The sequence below is a fragment of the Eurypyga helias genome, unplaced genomic scaffold (assembly GCF_000690775.1).
Source record: "Eurypyga helias isolate BGI_N326 unplaced genomic scaffold, ASM69077v1 scaffold10517, whole genome shotgun sequence".
Lineage (NCBI taxonomy): Eukaryota > Metazoa > Chordata > Aves > Eurypygiformes > Eurypygidae > Eurypyga > Eurypyga helias.
In genome coordinates, this window is record NW_010259815.1 from 26,734 (window position 1) to 50,717 (window position 23,984).

Here is a 23,984-nt window from a genome sequence, read left to right on the forward strand (position 1 = left end):
GCTCCACCCCACCACCCGAACTTGGACTAATGCTGCTGTCCCCTCAGTGCTGTTTTTTAAGACCTGAATTTCACAAGTCTCACACCCCATCACAGATAGGATTTGCAACGGTACTCTGGGACATACTGTAGCCACACAAACTAAGATTTTTCAAGACAGATACAAGACGATTCATTGAGATCATCCATTTCCCTACCCTGTAAAACCTCTGAGCTTCTCTTCACCGTATGTGACTGAAGCGATACCAGCTAACTTGGAATGCTAAGGCAAGCATCCGCACTTGGGTGCTACCGGTATCCCCTTTCCAAAGTGCCTGACAGCTCTAAGTAAAGTATTTGTGATGAAGGTGAAGGATTCTGTCTATGAAACTGTAGAAGCCAGGTTCCCAAAGGAGGCCAGTAGTGCCCGATGGGTCAGAGACAGCTATCATCATACTACAGTAGGTACTAATTTGCTTATTGCTTTTGAGCTCATAATCAGCAAGTGAAGAACAACTGCTACAGGACGTTGAGTTGGAGCTCACCATTCAACTTTTCCATTAGATATACAGTTGCAAATCCTTAGTAAAATACTCTGAGGGTGTGAAATGTTGAATAACAGCTATTATAGAAATTGAAAATGATTAATAATTTAGCTACTATATGCAAAGCCTTTTTAAAAGCCAAGCACATCTAAAGCTCTATCTACACATGTAAATAAAGCATAAACAAAAACTTATATTTCACTGCAAACTTCTGCAACTCTAAGAAGTCAGGATAATAAATTAAATGATGCAACACAAATGACCAGTTGTATCCTAATTTGAGGCACTTAAGCTTTTGTCTGGTATTCTATCCATCCTCAGAAAACCTAAACAGAAGCAATTAAGGGCCTGATAATTATTCCTGTTGAGCTGTTAAGGCACAAGCCTGCTTTTGTGCTTACCAATGAATTACTTTACCAAGTACACTCTGGTACCACTTCTTTAAGTGCTATGAATTGAACTGTACTCTGGGAAGCCAGGACAGTATCTCTGGGCATTTAAGACAATTTAACTACATGGACACAGCAACTGCTTTTTACAAGGCAATGCAAAGGTTGGAGGGGTATCTCTGTAGGATGTTTGGGCTTTCCTGTTGTTTTGGTTTTTTTTTTTTAAAAAAAAAAAAAGGTAACACTACATTACCAAAATATTTTATGAAGTGTAAACCATAAGCCAAGAGTGACAAACACACAAGTCTACTGAAAAAAAAGTTCTTGGATTCTTTCTCAATCAGAAGTAAAGCTGAATCTGAACATCTGTATTTTTGTACTTCCACATAAATCACAAAACACTGTGACAAGCAGCGATGATCAACTCAGCACACAGCACTTCTACGCTAAGCCACAAGTCTTTCACTACAACTGTAAGGTTTTGCAGCAATCGACGTCTTGTCTTTTAAGCAGGAACCACTCCAAACATACACAAACAAGTAAGCACAAAAAGAAACAACCCAAAGCCCATGCACCTCAAAATGCTTTACATTGTTTCTAAACAACTATGTATCTCATAAAAGTGCCAATGCCAGTATTTCCTCCAAATTAAAACCAAATTCAGACAACGTGACCCCTCTCCCCCTTATATTAAGAGCTTCACTAGCATTATGTATTCCTTTTGCAGTCTGTCAGTTTTATACTCTTACACCTATCCTGTACATCATGACTGAAGTTGCTTCAGCAAAGTGGATCAACTGACAGATGTTAGGGTTTAAAAAAAAAAAGTAATGTTCCTACAGTTAAATTTCAGATACAAATAGCAATACTAGAAAATTCCAGGTCCCATGAAGATCAACTGCCCCTCCTGTTAGGTAAAATATTTTATTACTGCTGGTGAAAGGAGATCGTTGTTTTAAAGGAAAGGCATTTCTATTGCTTTCAGTATGCATTTGCCATGGAGGGAGAAAGCATTAAACTAAGAACTAACTTTCCTGCTAATGGTAGAAGGAATAATGGAATGGCAGAGTCATCTTCCTTCAAAATACAGTATACTGTGCATCCCACTACAGGGTTGCAAATGGGGGGGGAAAGCTGCTTCTTTGTCTGGGATGCTGTGCTATGGACCAGACAAAACTTTGCTAGAGGTGGAAGTTGTGTTTAGTCCTTATTTGCAGCAACTGAGCCTACAGACCACGAAACCCCTCTGGATGAGAAGAGTACAGAAAGCAAAGAGAGTGGAGGCTGTAGCCAGAAGCACACTTCAAGGGAAGCTGGAGGAGAGATCTCCTGGTAGATCCAGAGGGGATGGTGTTGTTTGCTCAGATTAAGAAGTTACTTGACATTATTGGACAAAAAAGCAAGGCTGAAGGAAGGCGTTGCCTCCTGCTCAAACTGATTTATCTTTGATACTGATTTAATGTCTCAGGAAGCAGACAAGTTCTCTCTACAAGTGACCTCATTCTAGTTTAAAGGCTGGTTTTAACTGGATACATTCTGGAGGCATTGGAGACCTCTGCAGTATTCATGTTAAAAAAAAAAAAAAACCAGGCAGACAGTTTCACCTCATAAGCTAGCTGACTCACCAAGTCTTTAAATACCTACTTTAATTAACGAGCAAATCAGCATTTTCAACCCTTGATTTTTGGTATTTAAAAACATGCGAGAATATGTAAGTCCCTTAATATATGCAACATCATTCATTATTAGGAAGAACAAGAGAGAAGTTTCTACACAACACAGGGAAAAAAAGCACAAAACAGGTAAGTCTACAGCTACACACCTCTATGCAGAAACCGTGCAGACACAAACAACTGAATGTTAACAGGCTTTGCAGACAAATTACTATATATAACATATGAAGTAAAGCTAGCAAAGAAAATAGGTCAAGTGTACTGTTTCTGAGTCTTACCCAAAGAGGTCCCTGCACAGAAAAAGTGCAAAAATGAAAGGAATCAAAGAAAAAAAACAAAAAAGAAGACCAACAAGAAAGTTTTATGCAAGGGTTGTGAACAATGATGGACAACACAAAAAAACATGTCTAACAGTATGCATGGCTCATCAGAGGAAAAAGCACACAGGACTGGTCAAATAGAAGAAAACATTCTAAAGACAACATAAAAAGAGGATTTACAGATTCTCCTCTGCTGAAATGTATCTGCATCAATTTAAGAAATATCCATTATTTCCATATAATAATACATATTCATTTAACCATTAGATTACTAACATTCTATTTCTAATGTTTCAGAAGAGCATTCATTTAGTAGGGAATACCTAACATTAGTTAAGCAAACTTTTTTTAAAGCAGTGTCTTTTCAACTAATTTACAAGGAATAGATTTTTTTTTTTCCTTGATGAGACACAGAAAAGAAAAATGCAGGCGAAAACACTGATTACACATCAACTACCCTCTACAATTCTTTTTCCCCACTGATGCCACCCAGAGTCCTATAAAATTATATGAAACTCTTTTTTCTATTGTTTCCAAAATCCTTATCAGACCTGTATTTCTAAAAGTGATCATAGAATACAAGACAACAAGTACCATATTTAGAATTGAGGGGTTTTTTTAAAGGAAGAACCAAATTTAAAATTTTAACCTCAGTCTCCCTTATGGCAGCACACAAATTCTTATAGACCACTGGAATGTGGATAAATTGAAATCATTGCTCATATCAACCATTTGCAAGCAAACCTGCTTGCAGGGTTATTCTGAAATTAATTGCCTGGGATGGTTCCAGGTAACAGTCCTCTTAAAAAAAAAAAACACACAAAACAAAAACCACACAACAAAAGAAACCAGGAAATAACATGAAAAAGTAGTTGTAGTTGTGCCCCCACTTTATCCTTAAGTAGTAAAATACGTCCATATACTGATGTCAGATGCTGCACTGTTGTTAGTCTAATCAAATACTAAAACTAGTATTTTCTAGTATATTTTTTCAGAAATAAGCATGGTTTGTATTAACAAATAAAAAAAATATCATGGCAAATTATAAGTATCATGAGAAACTATTAAAATTTAACACAAACCAAATATTTTAGAGGAAATAAAAAAAACTCACTTGTACGGTTTCTGAGGCAGAATACTGATTCGAGTCTTGTCAAGTATCTTCTTTAATTTATTTCTTCCCCCAACTGTGTTGGCTTTACTTTTCTTATTCACTTTTTCTAATCCTATTACCTGCTCCACATCAACAGCAAGGTCTGGGATGGAATAACGACTCGCCTTTTTAATATCACCAATTTTAGGCAGGTGGGGAGCACCATTTCTTTTTTCCTCTGACAACCGTGTTAAGAGTTCTTTAAAAACTGTACAAGGGAGGAAAGAAAAGAGAACAAAAATGTAAAACAAAAAATCTCTGCACCAGACCAGTTTAATATTAATCATTAAAAAAAAACCAATTAGGATATTCTGTCAATTCAAGTATCACATGCATTTAGGTATGAGACTTGAAAAAAATTATATTTTAAAAAGGACATTCATTTTCTGTAGTATGAATCAGAAAAATCAGTGAATTGGCCCAGCTCAGAATAGAAGTATCGTAGACAACCACACAGTTGCATGGATGGTGCCAGCAGAAGGACTTTGACTTGCCCACCTGAGGACACAGGCTTCTGCAGAAGAGACGAAGGCGTCAAAGAGCACACTAGATAAAAATGTGAGATGAAAACTAACAACAAAGGAAGAAGGTATTAAACAGCCAGCCAGCAATAAAACTTCTCAGATGGACGAGATATTATTAGCAACAGGATGAAAAAAAACAGAAATCAGAAGGGAAGCTGCAACAAAGTCATAAGGAGAACATAAGAAAGTACTATTGAGACACCTGGATGTTTGGTAGGGCTATTGCATCCACCTGCCAGATATACAAAAAAACCCCTTCCCAAACTGCCTCCTTTCCCTAGCAAAAAGTGATCTCTGAGGCAGAAACATCTGATGAATTTGTGAATTAGTTGTTCTACTACTACTTCTACATTACAAAAATGGTTATATATCTAAATAAATAAAACCAAAACTGATCTGGAGAGCAAGTCATAGCATTCTGAGTGTGACAGGAAGTCTCCATATATAAATGGAAAAATCGTCTGATGACTTGATTTCTAATAATAAATGAAAGCTGATAATTAAAACCAAGGAATTGTAGAAAGCAGGAATAAGGACAACCAGCTAAGGATGGGTATTAGGAGCTAGGTTTTATTATTATGTATTATTTTGTGCTTCATAGTCATCCTTATCTCCAGAGGTACACATCAAATCACCAAGAGAATTCAAACAGCTTCCAGAAAGAGACACAAAGAAAAATGGAGGAGAGTAATCCAGGTCAATAACTGTACAGCTGAATAGGAGCTGGGGGTTGGAGAGAGAAATTAGATACAGATACAAAGATGCTGTTAAAAAAGGTAACTCTCCTTTTAGGATTTGTCGATAAGTAATACTGCATGCAATACACAAAAAGTAACTGTTGTAAGACTCTACTGAGATGCGATTTCGGTATTTGCAGCAGAGCAACAAGATTAAAAACTGAGAAAAAAACACAGGCTTCTGAAGAAATCAGTTTTAATCTCAAACACATTAAAGGAACATGAGATCCAAAAACGTAGTGTGCGAAGGATAGTTACACAGACCTTACACACAGAAAAACAAGCACATATTGCTAAACAAGCATATACAGATGTATTAAGAAATGCCTTAATTCTTAGTAACAATGGAAATATTAAACTCTACTGCAAATCAAAAAAGAAAAAAACAACCCAGGAAATGCATTTGACAACCTAAGCACATTTAATCACCAGTGTCACTAGTGCAGTGACATCCTGTGGTAATGTTCTGCCCTACTTATTTGTGACAAAGAACCTGATCCTGAAAGAGATACTTGGGGAACACATCACTAAATTACATAGATAATCCAAATCCCAGTGGTAAAAACAAAAAAAAAACCCCCACAAACTATTAATTACTTATGATGCTAACTGAGGTCCTGAGCTGCTTAAAGACTCCTTTCATGCCTGTGTTAGTACTTGTTAGAGGGAGAAATGAAGAGAACAGGCTCAGAAGGTAGTGAGGTGGTTTCACCACGGCTGGAAAGAACCTTGCTGCACTCATTGTAAGCATGGACTGAACACTATGAGCAAATTCAGCAGACAGTTTGAGATCACTGACCAACTGAAAAGCCAGAAGAGGCTTCTTTTCTTGAGAAAGGACCACACGTTACATGTAAAAACACCTTTTATAAGTTCAAGCTAAATGGTTGCAATAGTTCCTCCTAACAAGAAACATGCATATGTCAGCATGAGTCACTTTATGGAAGACCCTATTCATAAATTTTTTTCTCTGCTATTATGAACTAGGTATTTTAGGACCTGCAAGGTTCCTTTTTCTATTCTCCCCAGTACTAAAATGTTTCCAACTAAACTATTTTAAGCTACTAAAAGAAATAATTTAAGACTCCATCTAAATTAGAATAAAAAGTGCAAACTTACCAAATAAATTGGTTTTCACAGTGATAGACAGATGAGTGTTATTTCTAAGGATTTCCATGGCTTTTGACAGCTGAATGTTTTCAAAGTTTTGACCATTCACTTCCAGTATCTGAAAGCGAAACAGATAGTGTTATTTTTATTTAGTGAAGAGAAAGGAAACAAAAGAGTAAATAAATAAAAAAGATAATTTAAGATTACATACCTGGTCTCCACGTTTCAAGCCTGCTTCTGTAGCTTTGCTACCAAAATCTACACTGTCAACAAAAATTCCAAATCCCTTTTCTGACCCGCCCAGCAAGACAAAAGGCAAAGGGGCTTCTCGAGATGGCTTTGTTAAGGTTATCAATCTTCGTTTAGCTTTAGCAGCACAAGCAATATTTAACAGCCTCAAATGTCCACCCATTTTCTACAAGAGAAAACCGTAATGAGTTATATGTAACAACAGCCTGGCTACCCCCAGCCATCCCAGACTGTCAGAAGATCCACCACTCTTACCTCCCTCTCCAAATTGTTCTCAAATTCCTCCAGAAATCGAGTCATAGCAGGATCTCCTTCAAAATCATTGAAGTGATTGTTCACCCACAACAATACTACCCGTGTAACCTGAAAGTTAATCAATAATATACATATTTCCCAGGCATACCTTCAACAGCACTAGTGCTAAGACCGTTAAAATACTGCTCCTTAACGTCCCTGTAATCTTCCACTGGAATCCTAAATATTGTATATATACACACTCTAACCTAACTTTACTAATATGCAATCATTTACCAGGAGAATAGAACAATTTAAGTATTGAAATTGCTTTCTCTTGTATAAGCAATTGGATGTTGTATTTCATAAAGAATACTATGAGTTAGAAAATTAACACTGGTGGTATCAAATTTGATTGAGTAGGGAATAGAGCACACAGATACAGGGCAATGAGTTGGATCCATTTCTGACTTAGAACAACAATCCCTTTGGAGGACAAGAAAAATAAGTTTAAAAATGAACTCCAATATTACAGCTCTGAAGCTGTAACAAGCCTATGCTAAACAGTATTAGCTGCAAACCCTAGCCTTTCTGCAAAACGTAAGATCCTGCCTCCAAGGCAGAGATGTACAGCATTTCTAGAAGAAATACCTACGTTTCAATAAAAGTTGAAAACCAACTTCCTCTTTAACCTTATAGATATCATTTCCTTTGGTTTCAAATTTGGGAAAAAAAAAAAGGAATTATGGAAATTTTTACTAGGTTTTTTACATAAGAAAATTGTATACAACTGAAAATACCGTATTACAGTGTGAAACACAGGCTAGACAGGATAGACAGGGGAGCCAAAACTGGATATACAGGGCCTTATTCTTCCATCATGCCAGTTTTGTTCAGGGAAGAGGATGTTTGATTGCTTTCTTGTGTTTGGGTGGGTGTTTGTTTGGGTTTTTTTAATGCTGCAGAAGGGTCAACAGATTCTAAACAATGGCTATATTTTCTAGTCTCTTTATACGAAAACAAATTATTGCCAAGTTGTGTTAACTAGTATTATGTATGGAAGACAGAGAACTTATTTATAATGCTCAAATTTCAAGACACAACAGCATTCTACTGAATTATATTAAATAAAAATACTGATTATTCCTATACTTGCAAGGAATTAAGATACCTTGATGTGTGTTCACAATGTAAGACATGGGTAATTTACCTTGCTTGAGGACATAAATAAAATAAGGAAAAATATTTTCTTAGTTTTATCCATATGTTCTGCCATTAAAATACATGACCAACTATTTGTAACCATCTTACTCAGTTTCCTCATTGTCCCTAAAACATATTTTATTCTTAATAGCTTATATTTTGATGCAAATGGTAACAGGAATGTAATTCATGGGATTTTAACCTTATCCCTGAGGCTGGGGTCATTGAACCACTCCAACAACTTCTTGCCCACTTCCATTGGGCTGGAAAGAAAGGTCCGATATGTCAACAGGAAGTCTTCTATAAATGTTGGGTCTACCACAGAGTGCTCTTCCACCAAATGCATAGTCAACCTTTCAGCTGTTCCCTATTAAAAAAATTAAAATCTTAGTTATTAGAACAGATATTCAGTAAATGCAAATTTGTTTTCTTATAACACAGTGAAGATGCATTACACTAGAAAGAATACTGGCATCTATTGACTGATTAGCTATGCAGGCATACCAGCTTAAACATGGTGATAAGAAATTTTAAAAAGATTATGTAACTAATTTCTATAAAAATCACCTAGTGCAGAATTGTAAAGAGAAAAAATAGAAATATTAGCTGTCTATTTTCAAAGCTGTATTTTTACATATATATATATATATATATCTCAACTAATCCTGGAACTAACTTGCCAAGTTAGAAGCTTACAGAACACAGACTTCTGCAAGACACTCCCCCTCTTTTGCTTTTACCTTGATGACAATGTGACCTTTTCTTGTGCCAGTGCGATCAAGCTCCCTGTGCTCCTTCACCATCACTATTTCCCCTTCCTCTTCCACCTTCTGCATGTTCTTTTCCACTTGATTGAGGATACGGCAGTAATCTTGCTGGGCTATACAAACAAACTGGAAAGAATCATTGCGCACCAGTATTAAAAGGTAAAATCTTCAGAAAAGCATTTAGACTTAAGACACAAGTACTCTATTAAGATAGGAGATAAAGCAGTTCCTCAACCCCCTGAGCCAAGTTTGTCTTTCCAGCAGTTCAGCTGTAGTTAGCAAATGAAAATACAAGCACAGTACTTCCACTACAGTCTTGCACTTAGAGGAGACCAAGATTTATCAGAGCAAAATGATTTAGCATTATCAGCCATTTTTGTTTAGCTGCTTTGACCTTCCCTCTGCTGGAGATGAAGCTCAGTATCCTAGCTGGTATTTTTTCTCCCCTGCAAGCTTTTGTGTGGTATTTCGAAGGGTTAAGAGATTGAAGGAGAAAGCTAGCTTTTATTTTTTCTGCCCATTGCTGTAGTAAATAATTTAAATAAATACCTATTAAAAATGAATTTAAGTCAATCATTAAGCAAACTAAAATTTATTTAATTACGTGAGTGCAGACACACAGAAACAAATTACTTCTGGATTAAAGCATACAGCAGGAAAAGAAATTTATACAATCACCTGCACAGCCTTGAACAAGTACAAGAATAAGTATCTTAAGTTTATTCCTAGCACCTACACTATGCAAATACAATTATGACCACCCAACTACATCTTAGGGAAAAAAAATGCTGTACACACTATGAATTGTCTTCTGTAATTTGGTAAGAGTTTTATACCTTTGTCTATTTATTGGGGCAAGATTAAACTGTCTTCTTATATGAACTTGGGTATTTAACTCAAAGGAAATAAAAGCGTTTCTTGTGATTGAAAAGATGTTAAATCATCATTTACATACTTAGGACATGAGATTCACAGAGATAGTATTTTCATCTGCATTCTTTGTAATAATTTACATACTTTTTCTATAGCCAAGCAGCTAGTAATAGCTGAAATGGAAGTCCCACAGTTTGGACTTGTTGCAAAACAACCTAACAAGATATTGTTTATGCATTTTTTGGAAGTTAGATGGGCAAACTAAACCAGGTGACTCGATTAATATACTTTTACACTCATTTAAAAGGGCATGTACTTAATAGCCAGCAGGACCAAGCAAAATTCACCCAAGGCGTGGCTATTATTTTCTGGATGGGAACAACCAAATAGCAATGACACATCCAGATAAGGATAGTAGTTTTATGCTGTGAAGCATTCCTTACATCCGACTGCTTGTGTTACAGGGAACATCAGGGCATTTTCCTTGAAAGGCCAGAAAGGCTGAACGTAGGAGACTTTCCACTCACTCTATGGGAGAAAGAACTTGTATTCATTTTAGATTCAGTAGCTGAGTCAAATAAGGAAGATTTGCTATTACTTGTAGAATTAAAAGAGCTTGTAATGGCTAACAGACCTAGAGATGCTACTAAGGGAAAGTTTGAAGCAATGGATGTAATGCAACAGACTGCTGGGTCTAAAGTTCTGGAGAAAGCATGTAGACAAACCTCTTCATCCACAACGATCCCTATCCAGATGAAAAGAATTCTACTTCCCAGGCCGTGGGTATGCAGGAGACATTTCCCAACTATGGTACAGGGTTATGGACTAGAGATTTTACATGTATGTTCAGTTGAAAGTAAAACTGCATCCAGGTATCAAGTTGCATTACACCCATATATATGCAAATTTGCACATATTACAGTCTGACACTCTACCTGGCAGTCATCCACTTTTGTTTTCATCACTCCTTTCATATATTCCTTTTCCATGGTAGGGGAAACACCAAAACTATTCCCCATGCAGAGTATCTCTGTTCTTCCATCAGGGTATGTCACCTCCACAGAGCCATTCAAAATGACTGACCAGGAATCCAGCTACAAATCAAATGTTGCAGGGTACATGAAGGCTGAATCACTTAACACAGTAATATCATATTGTACAGATACAACCCTCCCAATTTTTCCAAAAGAAAATTTATTTTTAGCACCTATTGAAAACATTTATAAGCTAGTTTACCTTAAATGTGCAGCTATTCCCAGCTCAAGAAAACTGGGATGAGTTTAACATTAATAGCTTATATAAGATTGAAAAAAAAAGTTTTAAAATACCATTTAAACACTGAAATAAACTCCCAAAAATCAGCTCCAATAGGCATGAAGCATTTTGTACACTATGAAAAGTATTTTATTATTCTTTATTGCATACAAAATGTTGTGTGGGTGCTTTAACAAAAGCTTGCAAACTAATGCAGAACAAAGAGGCTTAATTTACCTGCTCAAATTTATTATTTATTTTTTTTTAGCAACAAAACCCCTGTGCAATCTGGGATGTTTGGTATAACAGGAGAATCCAAAGCAACTTCTACTGACCTCTTCCCCATCGTTCAGTACAATAGTTCCTGCTCTCTCCACAACTGCAAACACCATTACAGCACAGAGCTCTCTCCTCACTGACATTGTCATGTTGGCAAAAGCAGGCAACTGATGCATGAATTCCAGTAGTTGTTCTGAAGGAGAAAAAGCCCACTGAGTCGTGTATGTCAAAACAAAGCACAGTAAAGACAGTTCTCCAGCAAGATGCCCGAGGCTACTTAAGCTAAAACGCTGCACAATCGTTTCTGTGTACTAATAAATCATGCACAGTGGCCTGTTGTAATTACTGGGTATTTTGTAGACACAGACTGGCTGGTCATATCATCAATAGAAGCCCTGCAAAGTAAAAGTCAGCATAATGCAAGAATTGTAATGTAACCAAGAGCTCTGAATAGAACCAATGATATTTGTAGTACTCCACCCAGGGCAATAGTTCCCGTAAGACCATGATAGGCCTATACAAAACACAGCAAGACATTAAGAAGGGAACTTCAACAAAACTGAGCAAGTTCATTGGTAAAGCCATCCTTCCCTAGACTAAACTTAACAGCAAATTGCACTTGATCACCATCTGGCAGATTCAGAAAGTTCCCCTTGGATGGGCCAGACAGGATTACTGCTGTCCTGTCTTCTGCACGCACTGCAGTTGCCCTTGTACTCAACAGCAAACTTCTCCCTTATTTTTGGTTTTTACATTGTTCATAACTACAGAACTCAGTTTTTCTTAGGAGTCCTCCTGAGGGATTATATGCCCTAACTGCTAGGAATTTTTGCATTCAATGTGATCTAAAAAAACTACTGAAAGTAGTCAATAGCACCTCATTTTTTTCCTAAATTTTTATTTACTCAGAATCACTGAATTGTTGAGATTGGAAGGGACCTCTGGAGGCCATCTAGGCAAACTGCCTGCTCAAGCAGGGCCACCTACAGCAAACTGACCACATACAGACGGTTTTTGAGTATGTAGGGAGACCTCTCTACCACCTCTCTGGGCAACCTGTGCCAGTGCCTAGTCACAGTAAAAAATAATGTTTCCTGGTAGTCAGATGGAGCTTCCTGTGTTTCAGTTTGTGCTCACTGCCTCTGGTCCTCTCTGTGGGCACCACTGAGGAAAAACCTGGCTCTGTCTTCTTTACACCTTCACTTCAGGTATTGGTATGCATCAGTGCATCCCCCTGAGTCTTCTCTTCTCTAGGCTGAACAATCCAACCTCTTAGACCTTCCTGAAGTAAGAGATGCTCCAGTCCCTTAATTATCTGATAATCAGCCTTAATCATCATCTAGTCATACTTGAATAAAAGAAACAAAATAAAACTCAGCCAGTGAAACAGATTAGATTAGAAATTGTAGTAATTTGAATTCCAGTTCTGCTTTGGTTTCAATGTATTAACCTGTATGTTAACAGAGCAAATGAGTTTGATTAGACGCACATTTACGTAAAGGTCTTAACAGCTTTAAATGTTTAACACATTTATATCTGCTTAAAAACCAGACACAACATCCCAAATGACAATTAAAAAATTTGATGTAATAAGCATCCAGTGTTGACATTAATGTTGACTTTGCCAAGGTTCTGTCTGTTTTCCAGTACACAATGATGTTTATTTCATAAACCAGTTCTGATATCAATTAGATGTTGAAGCTTGAAATCGAAAGGACCAGCATCTAATAGTGTTCACCCCTATTATGTGTGTTTTCCTCTTCTTTGGCCGTACTCATTCACTGGCTGAATTTATACATTTATAAATCAACCTATAGAATAAACACTAAAACTTAACAACCACAAAAGCCGATGATTAAAATAAGGCCTCAAACTCAAAAAGTAGTTTTTTTTTTTTGGTCAAGAATAATAATTTTGACAGTATTTTGCTACACTGCAATACTTACCAATGTCATCATCTGTCCTGTCTATCGGGTCCTTCTCCAAGCAGTCTCTAACAATATCCCTACTCATTAAAGGATCTGATGCCCTTTCAATGTCTTCTTCATCATCATCATCCTCAGAATCCACTGCTGTCTCTGGCAACCCACTGAGATCCATATCACCAGTCTCACTTTCTGTAGCCTAAATCCAAGTATAAACAATTAAAAAAAATAATTAAAACATTCAGATGTGTTCTTCACTGCTATAGTTTTCTAGTTAAATGTACAGAACTGAATTCTATCACCTAACACATCACTCAGTTTCACTCAGTATTGTTTTACATTGCTTTTCCTTTGCACACCTTTTTAAAACAATTAATCAACCCAAACCCATTGTTTAAAAAGGACTTTTAACACTTGTTTCAATCAGCCACACATAAACAGGATTCAACACATTAAATAATCAGAAGGTCCTGGGAGAATTGAAGGCAATATTTCAAGGAACAATTTCCTGGAATATTAGCTGAATATATTTTTTAAAAATAAAGAGTTAATTTAAAACAGTTTCTGTTCCCACCCCATATTTACATTTTCAGACACTTAGGAATGCAATGTGATTTTAAGTAGACAGTTATGGGCAATAAGTACAGGATCAAAACGCTACAGCAATTTTCCTATCTCCCAGTAACCTAGGACGGTATTTTTCTTTTACAGTTCTAGTTGAACATAGTTAGATACGGCTTTCATTTGCTGATAAACTGTGTAAGAATTTACAGATGCAGAAAAAAATGCAAAGTCACTGCTTAAACACCACAGATGGACTATACAGAATATCCGCCCAACTTAACCTCCTTTAAATTGTATTATAATAAAGGAAAACATAGCCTGTATATAGCCTGAGGACACCAGTATAGCACCTAAAGGTAAATACATTTTAATGATTCAGTTTTAAGTCCAAACCCTTAATAAATCCCACAAACATTTGTCTGTCACAGCTGATAAAGCTGCTTTTTCTCAGAACCTGATTTAATAGCACAGCAGCTGTCAAGGCTCAGCTAACAATTTTTGAGGAAATGCACGCTTCCAATGAGCAAGTTTTAAGCCATGGCTTGAGAAATCAAGTTTCACATGCCTCATAGGCACGGTTTGTTTCCGAGACTCTGGAAGGACACAATGCATTCACACCTACTTCAAAAATACTACACGGGGCAAACATGGCTACTAAAGCCTGTTTTATCGATCTGTCTCTCACATTGGTTAAAAAAAAAAAAACACCAAAAAACACACACCCAAAACTAGGTCACCCTCCAAACACAGAGGAGGTAAGACAAATTGCATTGGTAGAATCATCTTCCCCAACCCTCAGCCTCACTATCTGTGGCTGACATCTGTTACTGTAATGCCATTCCACACAGCCACCTTAGGAATGGGAACATATGGCTGGAGACGGGTCATGGCAGCTAGTGTCACTCTTAAATGCTTCTGTCCTACAGCACAACACAGGCTTTGCAACAGGGTCCTGTTAATATAAAAGAGATTATAAAAGCACCTACACAAGAGTCACATCATTTTCACTTTTGAGTTTTTTGGGTGTTTTTTTTCTTTTTTTTTTTTAGGAAAAAATGCTGAGCATTTCTTAAGCAGAATAAAGAACAATGTTACTGGCATACAAAATCACAAAAATGACAGCATGGAGAGCAGTATTTTCATTAGCTGTCCTACTGTGTTAACATGCAGGATATATATGAAACAGTTGCTGTAACCACTCTTTCAAAACAGCCTTCATCAAAAGTGACTGGTGGAAAAATTAGTGACGATGAGTCAGTAGACACACAGCTTATGACACTAATCTGTCAGAATCAGAAGTCTCCAACAGTGACAATTCCAGTGACAGTGGGACTGACTAATTCACGGTCAATTTTGCAAACCTTACCATTACTAACAAGCGCCCCTCCTGCCTGCTCAGATTATAAAGCACATCAGTAAAATGAATGCAGAACTAAATCTAGTCACACAATGCTAGCATACATGAGAAAATTCCACACATTGCATGAAACCTGATTATTAAAAGACAAGTTATTAGACTACCCTAAAATTATGAAACTCACCCAGACAAAAGTCAAAGCTCTATCATCTAGAAAAGTTGATGCTATTTGAAAAAGATTCTCACACTGAAATTGAATGCAACTTTGTATTTAGAAAATACTTCAAAAATACTACTAAAGGCTACAAGCAATTCCTGAAGATGATCACTTTTCACAGAGCTCATTAAATCTTTTTGACAGCTGAGGTTATTGGTAGAAACCTGAATGACAAAGCAACTATTTCTAACTTACTTGTTATCAAAAAATACAAACCACTGCAACAAAGCAGCTCAGAATTGAATGTAACAATCCACAGAGTCTTAAGAAAATGTATTAATTTAAATTAGACACTTTTAAAAATAAATCTTATCTTTTAAGAAAAAAAAACTCCACATTTTTTCAAGCAACTTTCTGAAAATGTTATGATTATGCAAATGTTAGCAAAGGAACACAAACATAGGCTTTCTGCATAGGCAATATGCACACACAGTAGTAAAGAAACACAACTCATCCCATAAGGGCTCCTTCTGTTTATACATGCACAAAGTTTTGCATGACTTTTGTTACATTATTAAGAATAATTGGACCTGTCTTCGTGGTAAAAGCACACACTGATTTATGTACACAACTACTGCAAATAGCTTCATGAGGCTTAGTAGCATCAGGTATGACATTAAGTATTCAAGGTCCACTTGCTGACATGTCAAACTTCATAACCCACCCACTTTGAGTACTTTTGTACTCCCTCACGTGTTACAGACATCAAACATGTCCACACATGAACCCACAGTTGTGAAGCAACAGCCATGCATTTCTGCAAGACTAAACGGAAAACCTCAATTAGGTCCTTAGAGGATAGGGGCTTCCTTATAAACCTCAGTGGTAGAAAATCCAGATCACATGACGAATACACAACAGAATTTGTACTACAGTCAATCATGATGCTTAGGGCATCTCAGGGCACGTATTCAAGGACGAAATACACCTCAGAAATCAGGGCTTTCATAGGTGCATGTTGTCCTTTGTTTCTTAGGTAATAAGAGAAATTAGCTTCACTTAAATAAGTCTACCGAGATCTACATGTAGGAAAAATGCCGGTTGCAGCAAAGCAGAAAACAGTGTCACTCCGAAGTCTGAATACCAGCTGCGATAAAAATTTTCTTCACAGTTGGAAAGACAGCATGAGAAATTTGCTGAAGCTTCAAAGGAATCACATAATAGTGACAGCCTAATATTTTATTTGTCACGACACCAACAAGAAAGTCAGAAGACCAAGAGAGACAATTTCAAGCCAGAGGGTAAGAGTTATTTCACATTTACTACCTAAGGAAAACCTGACCAATTTTAAGCAGTGTCTATAAAAGGTAGTATTGTACTAATACAAAAATGATTGCTCCAACTGCTAAGGATCTCCAAGTCCAAAAATCACTTCTAGATTTGAGTAACTACAGCTAATTAAACAAATACCATAAAATAACTAGGAAAATATGTAAAGTAAAGGAATCTTGCACAAGTTCTCAGTTAGCCTTTGGCTCCTGGACTGAATCAGATGGGTGGGAAAAGGAAGGCGCAGGGAGGAAAAACAGGAAAAAAAAATAAGGAAAAAAAAAAAAGGCATAGAAGAAACATTGTCGTTGTCCGGTGCAGTCCTTCAAGTCCGTGAAAATAACGAAGAATGCAGCCAAGCTCAGCTCAAAAAATACCCCCACGTTATTTTTCAATCATTGCAGTTTCATGGCTAAAAAAATAAACTGAAAATGAAATTAAGAATGCTTGTTAGTGAAAACATTCTTTTTTTTACTTCCTAATTTTTAAGCTGATACTGACACAAAACACCAAGAACATCACTACACCTCTCATGAAATCACTTGCCCAAGTCCCACTAGCTGTAAATATTTCCTCCTGTCATACAGATACATTGGGTCCAGCTTCTCCACTGAGAAAAATCATGGCTTTGGTTTTGTCTTTCATTAGCTTTCAACTCACCAAGTAAAGGTTTAAAAACTCAACAAATTGCTATGAAATTCAATCCATGTAACTATAATATGTATTTGTTTATTACTTATATACATTACAATCAATTACAATTATTACATGCACACAAACCACACATAAACCTAAGGCAGTAAAGTTCTCTTTTCATACTCGGCTGACATGAGTGCAAATGGTCATGAAATACCCTAAAACTCCTTAGCCTAAGATTTTCACTGAGCTCTCTCTTCATGTTTGCTCTTTTGTTATCTGTTATAAAATTTACAACCCAGCAGCCTGCACCTGTCACAGCAGTCAGTCTGTTCCTCCCTAGAGACAGAAAAACCTAAAAGTCCAGACAACGCACGCCAGTAACGGCATCCTCCTCTACGGCCAACTGACTGACACGGTCTCAAAATGGAGAAATGTCTGCTGTGGCCAGAGGCACACACAGACCAGGGACTCGGGAAGTTGCTCCTGGGCTACAAACTGCAGAATAGATTGGAGGACCTGAACTCACCAGGAGTGGTAAGGTACTGCACAGGACTCAGCCGAAACTGGGGGGTGGGGGGAGAAGTTCAGTAGGCCATCATTTCAGGCATCCTTACACTTCCCAGAGCCCTGCACTGCAGAGACCAATACCGTCAGGAAGCCTGACTTAAGATTAAGTTAAAACCTCTTCATTTTGCATACAGTGACTTAGGGGCAGGCTGCATGGACTCTCTGGTTTGAGAGGTAAAAGTTTGGGCTCCCTCAGGAAGACTTTGTGGAAGGCGGGCCTCTCTTCTACTGTATCACACTCGTGGGAAAATAAAGTTGACTTCTTGAAAATTTCCAAGCAAAACACACATCCTGGGAGGGTCTCGGAAAGGATGTTCCCGGTTTCCTATACCACCAAGAGTATCTGGGCAGACAGCAGAGGGCACGTAAGGCCGGCAGGAAGCCACCAGGCTGAGGACAGGATAAGGCAAAGAAAGGCTGGCAACAGAAAGAGCCAAGACAACACAACAACGCCTTCCCAAAACTCTTTAGGGGGAATAACACACCTTCACAGGCCTAAATACCCCTGCCCCCAAACCAGGATCATCATCTGGTAATACAGGTGACAGGTACGGGAAGCATTAAGCAGCACACAGGAGCAGGTAAAGGGCTCCACGTAGGAAGGGTTAACAAAGCCTGAGAGGTAGGAGTGAGCGGCTGTACCCATGAAGCAGCAGCGAATGATTTGCTTTGCCAAGTCAACACCAGTATTGCTCTTGGCAAATGCAAGCTGGCACACAGTCTATTCACATTCAGCATCCCCTTCCTCTCCATCCCCATTAGAGTTAGTCACTTCATGAACTTATTTCCTAAAATAAAAGCAACAACATTTAAGGACCTTACTGATTGGCACCTGAAATATATTTGAGACTTGGGTGTGGTAAACACAAAGGATTATTTATTTTATTTTGGCAAGTACTTCTTATCCTAAAAGAAGTTCTTTCATGTGCAACATTTGACAAACAAATTTAGTTACAGCATTAATATTTCAAAGGAAATATTCTCAGCTCAATGCTGAAAGCATCTGAAGATTCAGCTTCATGATTTATTTAAAGGAAAAAAAAAATCTTAAAAACCCATGAACATATTTCCACTGCAAACAGCTGCTCCTAAGGCTACAGAACTAAAGCTTACTAGGATGCAAAACATCACGTATCATTCGCTCAGATTTCAACAGTAAAGATCTAATTAATAATACAATTTTAAAAAGAAAACATTTATTTTATTTTACCAACTGAAAGATGGCAATCTTTCTAAATCATTCCTTTGCACTTAAGCATAATGAACAGAAATCCATCTACTGCACAGAAAAATGCCTTTATAGCTAGAACATAAGTATCAGAAAAACAACAGTACTGAGCTTTGCCTAAGACCTATTAAATTTGAAATTAAAAAAGTGGTATGGACATGATTTGGTTATGGTTTACTATTTTTGAATAATCACTTGCAAACAAATTAAAAGGTAAACAATTGAGAGAGAATGACTGATCCAATCTCTCAATTAAAGAAAATATTTCTGTTTATTTAATCCTTGACTTGACCCCAGAGAATTCAAATTAGAGCCATTTTATTTTGTTGTGGTTTTATTTGTAGCAGTACTTAAACCTAACTTAACATTGCTACATTATATTCCTTCATGACTGAAACTGTGATAAGAAATCAATGATTTACTACAGTATTATAAAACTTTAAGTCAAACAATACTTGTGTCCCCTTCTGGTCTCCTCGGTTCATGAAGGACAAGGACCTAGTGGAGAGGGTCCAGTACAGGGTCACTAGGATGATGAGGGACCTGGAGCACCTTCCACATGAGGAAAGGCTGAGAGAGTTGGGTCTGTTTAGCTTGGAGAAGAGGAGGCTGAGCAGGGATCTTATCAATGCTTATCAGTATCTAAAGGGTAGGTGTCAGGAGGATGGGGCCAGGCTCTTCTCAGTGGTGTCCATTGACAGGACTAGGGGCAGTGGCCATAAACTGGAAAACAGAAGGTTCAGCCTGAACATGAGGAAACACTTCTTCCCTGTGAGGGTGACAGAGCACTGGAACAGGCTGCCCAGGGAGGTGGGGGAGTCTCCTCTGGAGACTTGTTCCTGTGTGATCTGCTCTAGGGGAGCCTGCTCTGGAAGGAGGAGATGATCTCTAGAGGTCCCTTCCAACCACCACCACTCTGTGAATCAGTGTGAATCTGTGAATCTGTGTGGTACCATAAAGTTAAATTCAAGAATTAAAAAACCTTAAGTTTCACAGAATCTTAGAATCATAGAATGGTTTGGGTTGGAAGGGACCTTAAAGACCATCTAGTTCCAACCCCCCCTGCCATGGGCAGGGACACCTTCCACTAGACCAGGTTGCTCAAAGCCACATCCAGCCTGGCCTTGAACACTTCCAGGGATGAGGCATTCACAACTTCTCTGGGCAACCTGTTCCAGTGCCTCACCAGTTTCCACACCTGAACTTATCAATTCATTTTTAAAAATAAATCTTTTTTTAAGTATATGTATTAGTACAAAAACATGAGGTTACATTCCACAATACATACTCATATTTCTTAATGTTGATATCGACATAGGTTACTTTAATAATTACTCACTTAGGTACATCTATGCCATCATCTTTAAATCAGTTAAGTCTAGAGTAACTGAAGGAAACATATTTTTAAGATCACCAAGAATGACGTTTCCTCAGGTTCTTTAACTAAATTAAAAATAAATTTTTCTCATGCAAATATTTCACAAAACCATTAACTCCCTCTGAACAGCAACCATCCCGTTGATAAATCTGGTTGGTGACTACAGAAAGACGTATTTCTCTAAAGTTTCTGTATAGTATTTTATTTAATTTCACAGAAATTCAGTGATCTTTTTCAAACTTACAGAAGTTTTGCTGAAACTCTGCAAAAATGTACTTGCAAATTATCTAGAGAGTAACTGCATGACTATAACTAAATGCCACCTACAATTGTGTCTCTAGAGGTACTTGTTATTTTTATGTTCAAGTCTGAAATCTTTGGAATGAAAGGTATGAAAATCTATAGAAGATGTGAAGAACAAAGCTTATTTTACATCTTCTTCACCCTCACTGTATAAACCTAAATCCTGTCTCAAAAGTCATTCTCTCTTCAGAATAAATTCTGTCAAACATTCTGACATATGCTTTGCCTGAACTGGTCAGTTACTTTGACATTTTACGCAAAAACAAACCTTTACATTACTGCAATTACTATCTAAATTGAACCGGGACCTTTTCATAGCCCATCTTCTCCCACGAATAAGCCTACAAGCTTATTCGCCTAAAGCAGACTACATGCTACAACTATGTTCACAGCTGAAGTTCTATGTATTTGCATAGATGATGCTTTACACATTATTTAAATGAACCCACTTGCATTTTAAAAGCATCCCAAACAAGAATTATTCCTTTTCTAGTAAACTGTATCTCATGAAGAATTGGTATTGTTAGATTTTTTACAATCACTTTGATAGAACAACATTTTACTTAGATTTGTTCATTTTTTAAAAAATAAATTGGTATCGTTTCTTATCAGAAGGATAAATTCTCCTCATTGACATTACAAGAGCTGTAAACAAATGAAGGATCTAAACTTTTTATTTTTTTGTTTTTAATTTATATTTAGAGGAAGCACATATAATTCCCCAATTGCTCTACAGACACTCTGAATCAGTTTCATAGTCTCTCCAACTCAAGCTGCTCCAAATGAAGAGCACAGGTGTTGAGGACAAGCAGTTCCCCAGAAATAACACAACTTTAAAAGTCTCATCAGTTCAACCTCCTCATCTTTCCCAGGATAGCCAGGAGAGAAAGCACTACCAAGAGGTTTGTACTAGGTCTCTATAGGATGGGAAAACTGGAATATGCCCCTCAAGTCAGGCCAGCACAGGCTGTCCACAGCCTATTTCTTTCTCCCTGCCAAAACATCCAAGAACTGTAAAATACACCATCAAGAAGAAGAAAATCCCTTACATTACAAGGTCCTAAATCTATGGTTTTGAAATGCTGATCCGTAAATACCATAGCTGCCACAATACATACGGCAAATCAGATAGAAAGACGAGGTGCAGTGCTGGAGTCAGGAACAGAACCGCCTCACCTCCTAGGTCCCACCATGGATACCTGCTGCAGAGGCCACACTGGCTCCCTATGCCGAAGTTTTCCTCCCCAGAATCACAAATTACAAACGAAATTAATGAAGTGCAATCCTGAAATGTTGCAAAATGCTGTATCTCTGCATTGCTGACTCGGAACTGGACAAATTATGGCAACACGCGTCACGTCCCTGTGCTGCGGGTTACTTGCCGCCTTTTCAAGCATTAGATGTAGCAAATGGTGGGTAAACCCCTGAAATTATTACAACTCAAACAAAAATAATTTTTTTGAGATCTATTGAGTGCTGCTCAGCAACAATTAACAATAAACAATAGCATGGGCATTCAGCTATTTATGTCAAAACTGTTGGCCATTGCACCTCCCATCAGCATCCATTCCAGTCTTACCTGGTAGATATCAGAAAGACTGCTGCTTCCTGAATCACTAGTGATGCTACATCCTGAGTGACTAGACGAAACGTGGGTCACCTGTGGGTGGAGACTGTCAGTAAGGTGCAGCTTTGTGAAATCTGCAGGAAGCTATAGGTGGAGCAAAAAAAGCATCATTACAATTTGAGGTAGATACACAGCAAAATGAATTAAAATCATTTATGTCACACTTTACTCTCTGCCAGTACCAAGTGTATTAACAAAACCACTGGGGCTTGAGAATGCAGCATAAAAGTTTTAGACTGGTTTTTTTTTAATTCATGCAGAGGTTGGCAAAATACCACCAAATCCCTGCAAATAAGAGAATTTCAAAACCCCATGTATCCAAGGACAAACACCAGTGAAGCAACAACCCTTATGCCAAAACTCTTCAGTATCTTGCTATAGGGCTTGGATAGAATTGAAGGGCCTATGAATACAGTGCTAGTTTCAGTATCAATGGTTTCCCATTAGAGTGGAATTAAGAGCCAATAAAGTCACATACTTTAAAAAAAAAAAGCACTGCTCTGGATTTGGCTAACTCTTTTGACTCTCAAGTTGACAACGTACATTACAGACAAGTAAAATCAAAGCCTCCAAGCTATCTTGTTACACTCTGAGCCAAATAATATGATAGCAAATAGGAAACGTACGAAGACTGACCCAAATGTAAAGAGCTACAATCCCAAAATGAGTTTGCTCACACACGCTGAAGACTCAATTGAAACAGTATATTGTATCATTGAACAATCATTCACTAAAATTTGTAATGTATATTTTTACTACTGCTTTATACACACAGCTTCCATTAAAATCTTTCAGAACTGTAAAAGCTGCCAGACTGCAGAAGGAAAAAATCTGATAAAGGAAAGTATTTGTGGTCTGAAGAATTATTTAAATGTTATTTCAGGGGCAAATTACTCCTCTCTAAGAAGCTTGCATCCCTAATAAAAGTATGTTAATGTATCAATTTTGGTATGCAATAAATGTTTCAATAATTTAAGAATCCCTTGTTCATTTTTTTTTGGTTGTTTCAACTCAGACAAGGTAGATATTCTTACATGTCAGTTATGAATGCTACCTTGGTGCTATTACCCTTCTCCCTGGCTGGAAATTAAAATAAAAGCTCATTCAGCACTGAGATACAGGAGGTCGATCAGTATAAAAGGTTATGAGAAAAGTCATCTGCAAGTCACAAGAGAGCGTTGACTGAGAAAATTATTAGCTCTGTATGGTTAAAAGTACTGAATGATTTTACTGCTCTTGGCCTGGTTTAAGTCTGCTTATGGAACATGCCCTGAAAGAACTCTGGCTTTAATATTTGTGGTGAAAGCATAGACAACCGGAAACCTTGGTCTATTTTAGACTGACTGGCGTTTCCTATTCTTAATACACCTGGAAAGAACTTCTTCCTTATCACAGCATGACTGCATCAGTGATAGCAAGAATGGCTACATTCTAAGCAATTCTTCCTTAATATTTTACCTGGAAGACAGGCTAAAATCAAGAAGCAGACATTAACAATCCTAAAAAGCTACAGTAAGCCTAGAGACAGAGTTGATCTTCATATACCAATCAACAAAGAAAGGGCAATTAACAAAAGCAAATACTATTATACATACAGCCATGAATGCTGCCTCCAGAAAAAA

The 23,984-nt window shown here is 37.4% G+C and overlaps 1 protein-coding gene across 1 annotated transcript in view; it reads right to left on the reverse strand.

The window, feature by feature from the left end:
* The window catches only part of RAPGEF2 (Rap guanine nucleotide exchange factor (GEF) 2), a 45,164-nt gene extending 21,453 nt beyond the window's left edge, over positions 1-23,711 (reverse strand). Inside the window, 11 exon segments of the mRNA XM_010154781.1 lie at positions 4,020-4,266; positions 6,439-6,547; positions 6,641-6,844; positions 6,934-7,041; positions 8,318-8,482; positions 8,856-9,008; positions 10,691-10,849; positions 11,345-11,481; positions 13,235-13,412; positions 22,315-22,446; positions 23,703-23,711. Of these exon segments, the coding sequence (XP_010153083.1) occupies positions 4,020-4,266; positions 6,439-6,547; positions 6,641-6,844; positions 6,934-7,041; positions 8,318-8,482; positions 8,856-9,008; positions 10,691-10,849; positions 11,345-11,481; positions 13,235-13,388 (1,436 nt within the window). The 5' untranslated portion in view covers positions 13,389-13,412; positions 22,315-22,446; positions 23,703-23,711.
* Positions 23,712-23,984: the final 273 nt, after the last annotated feature.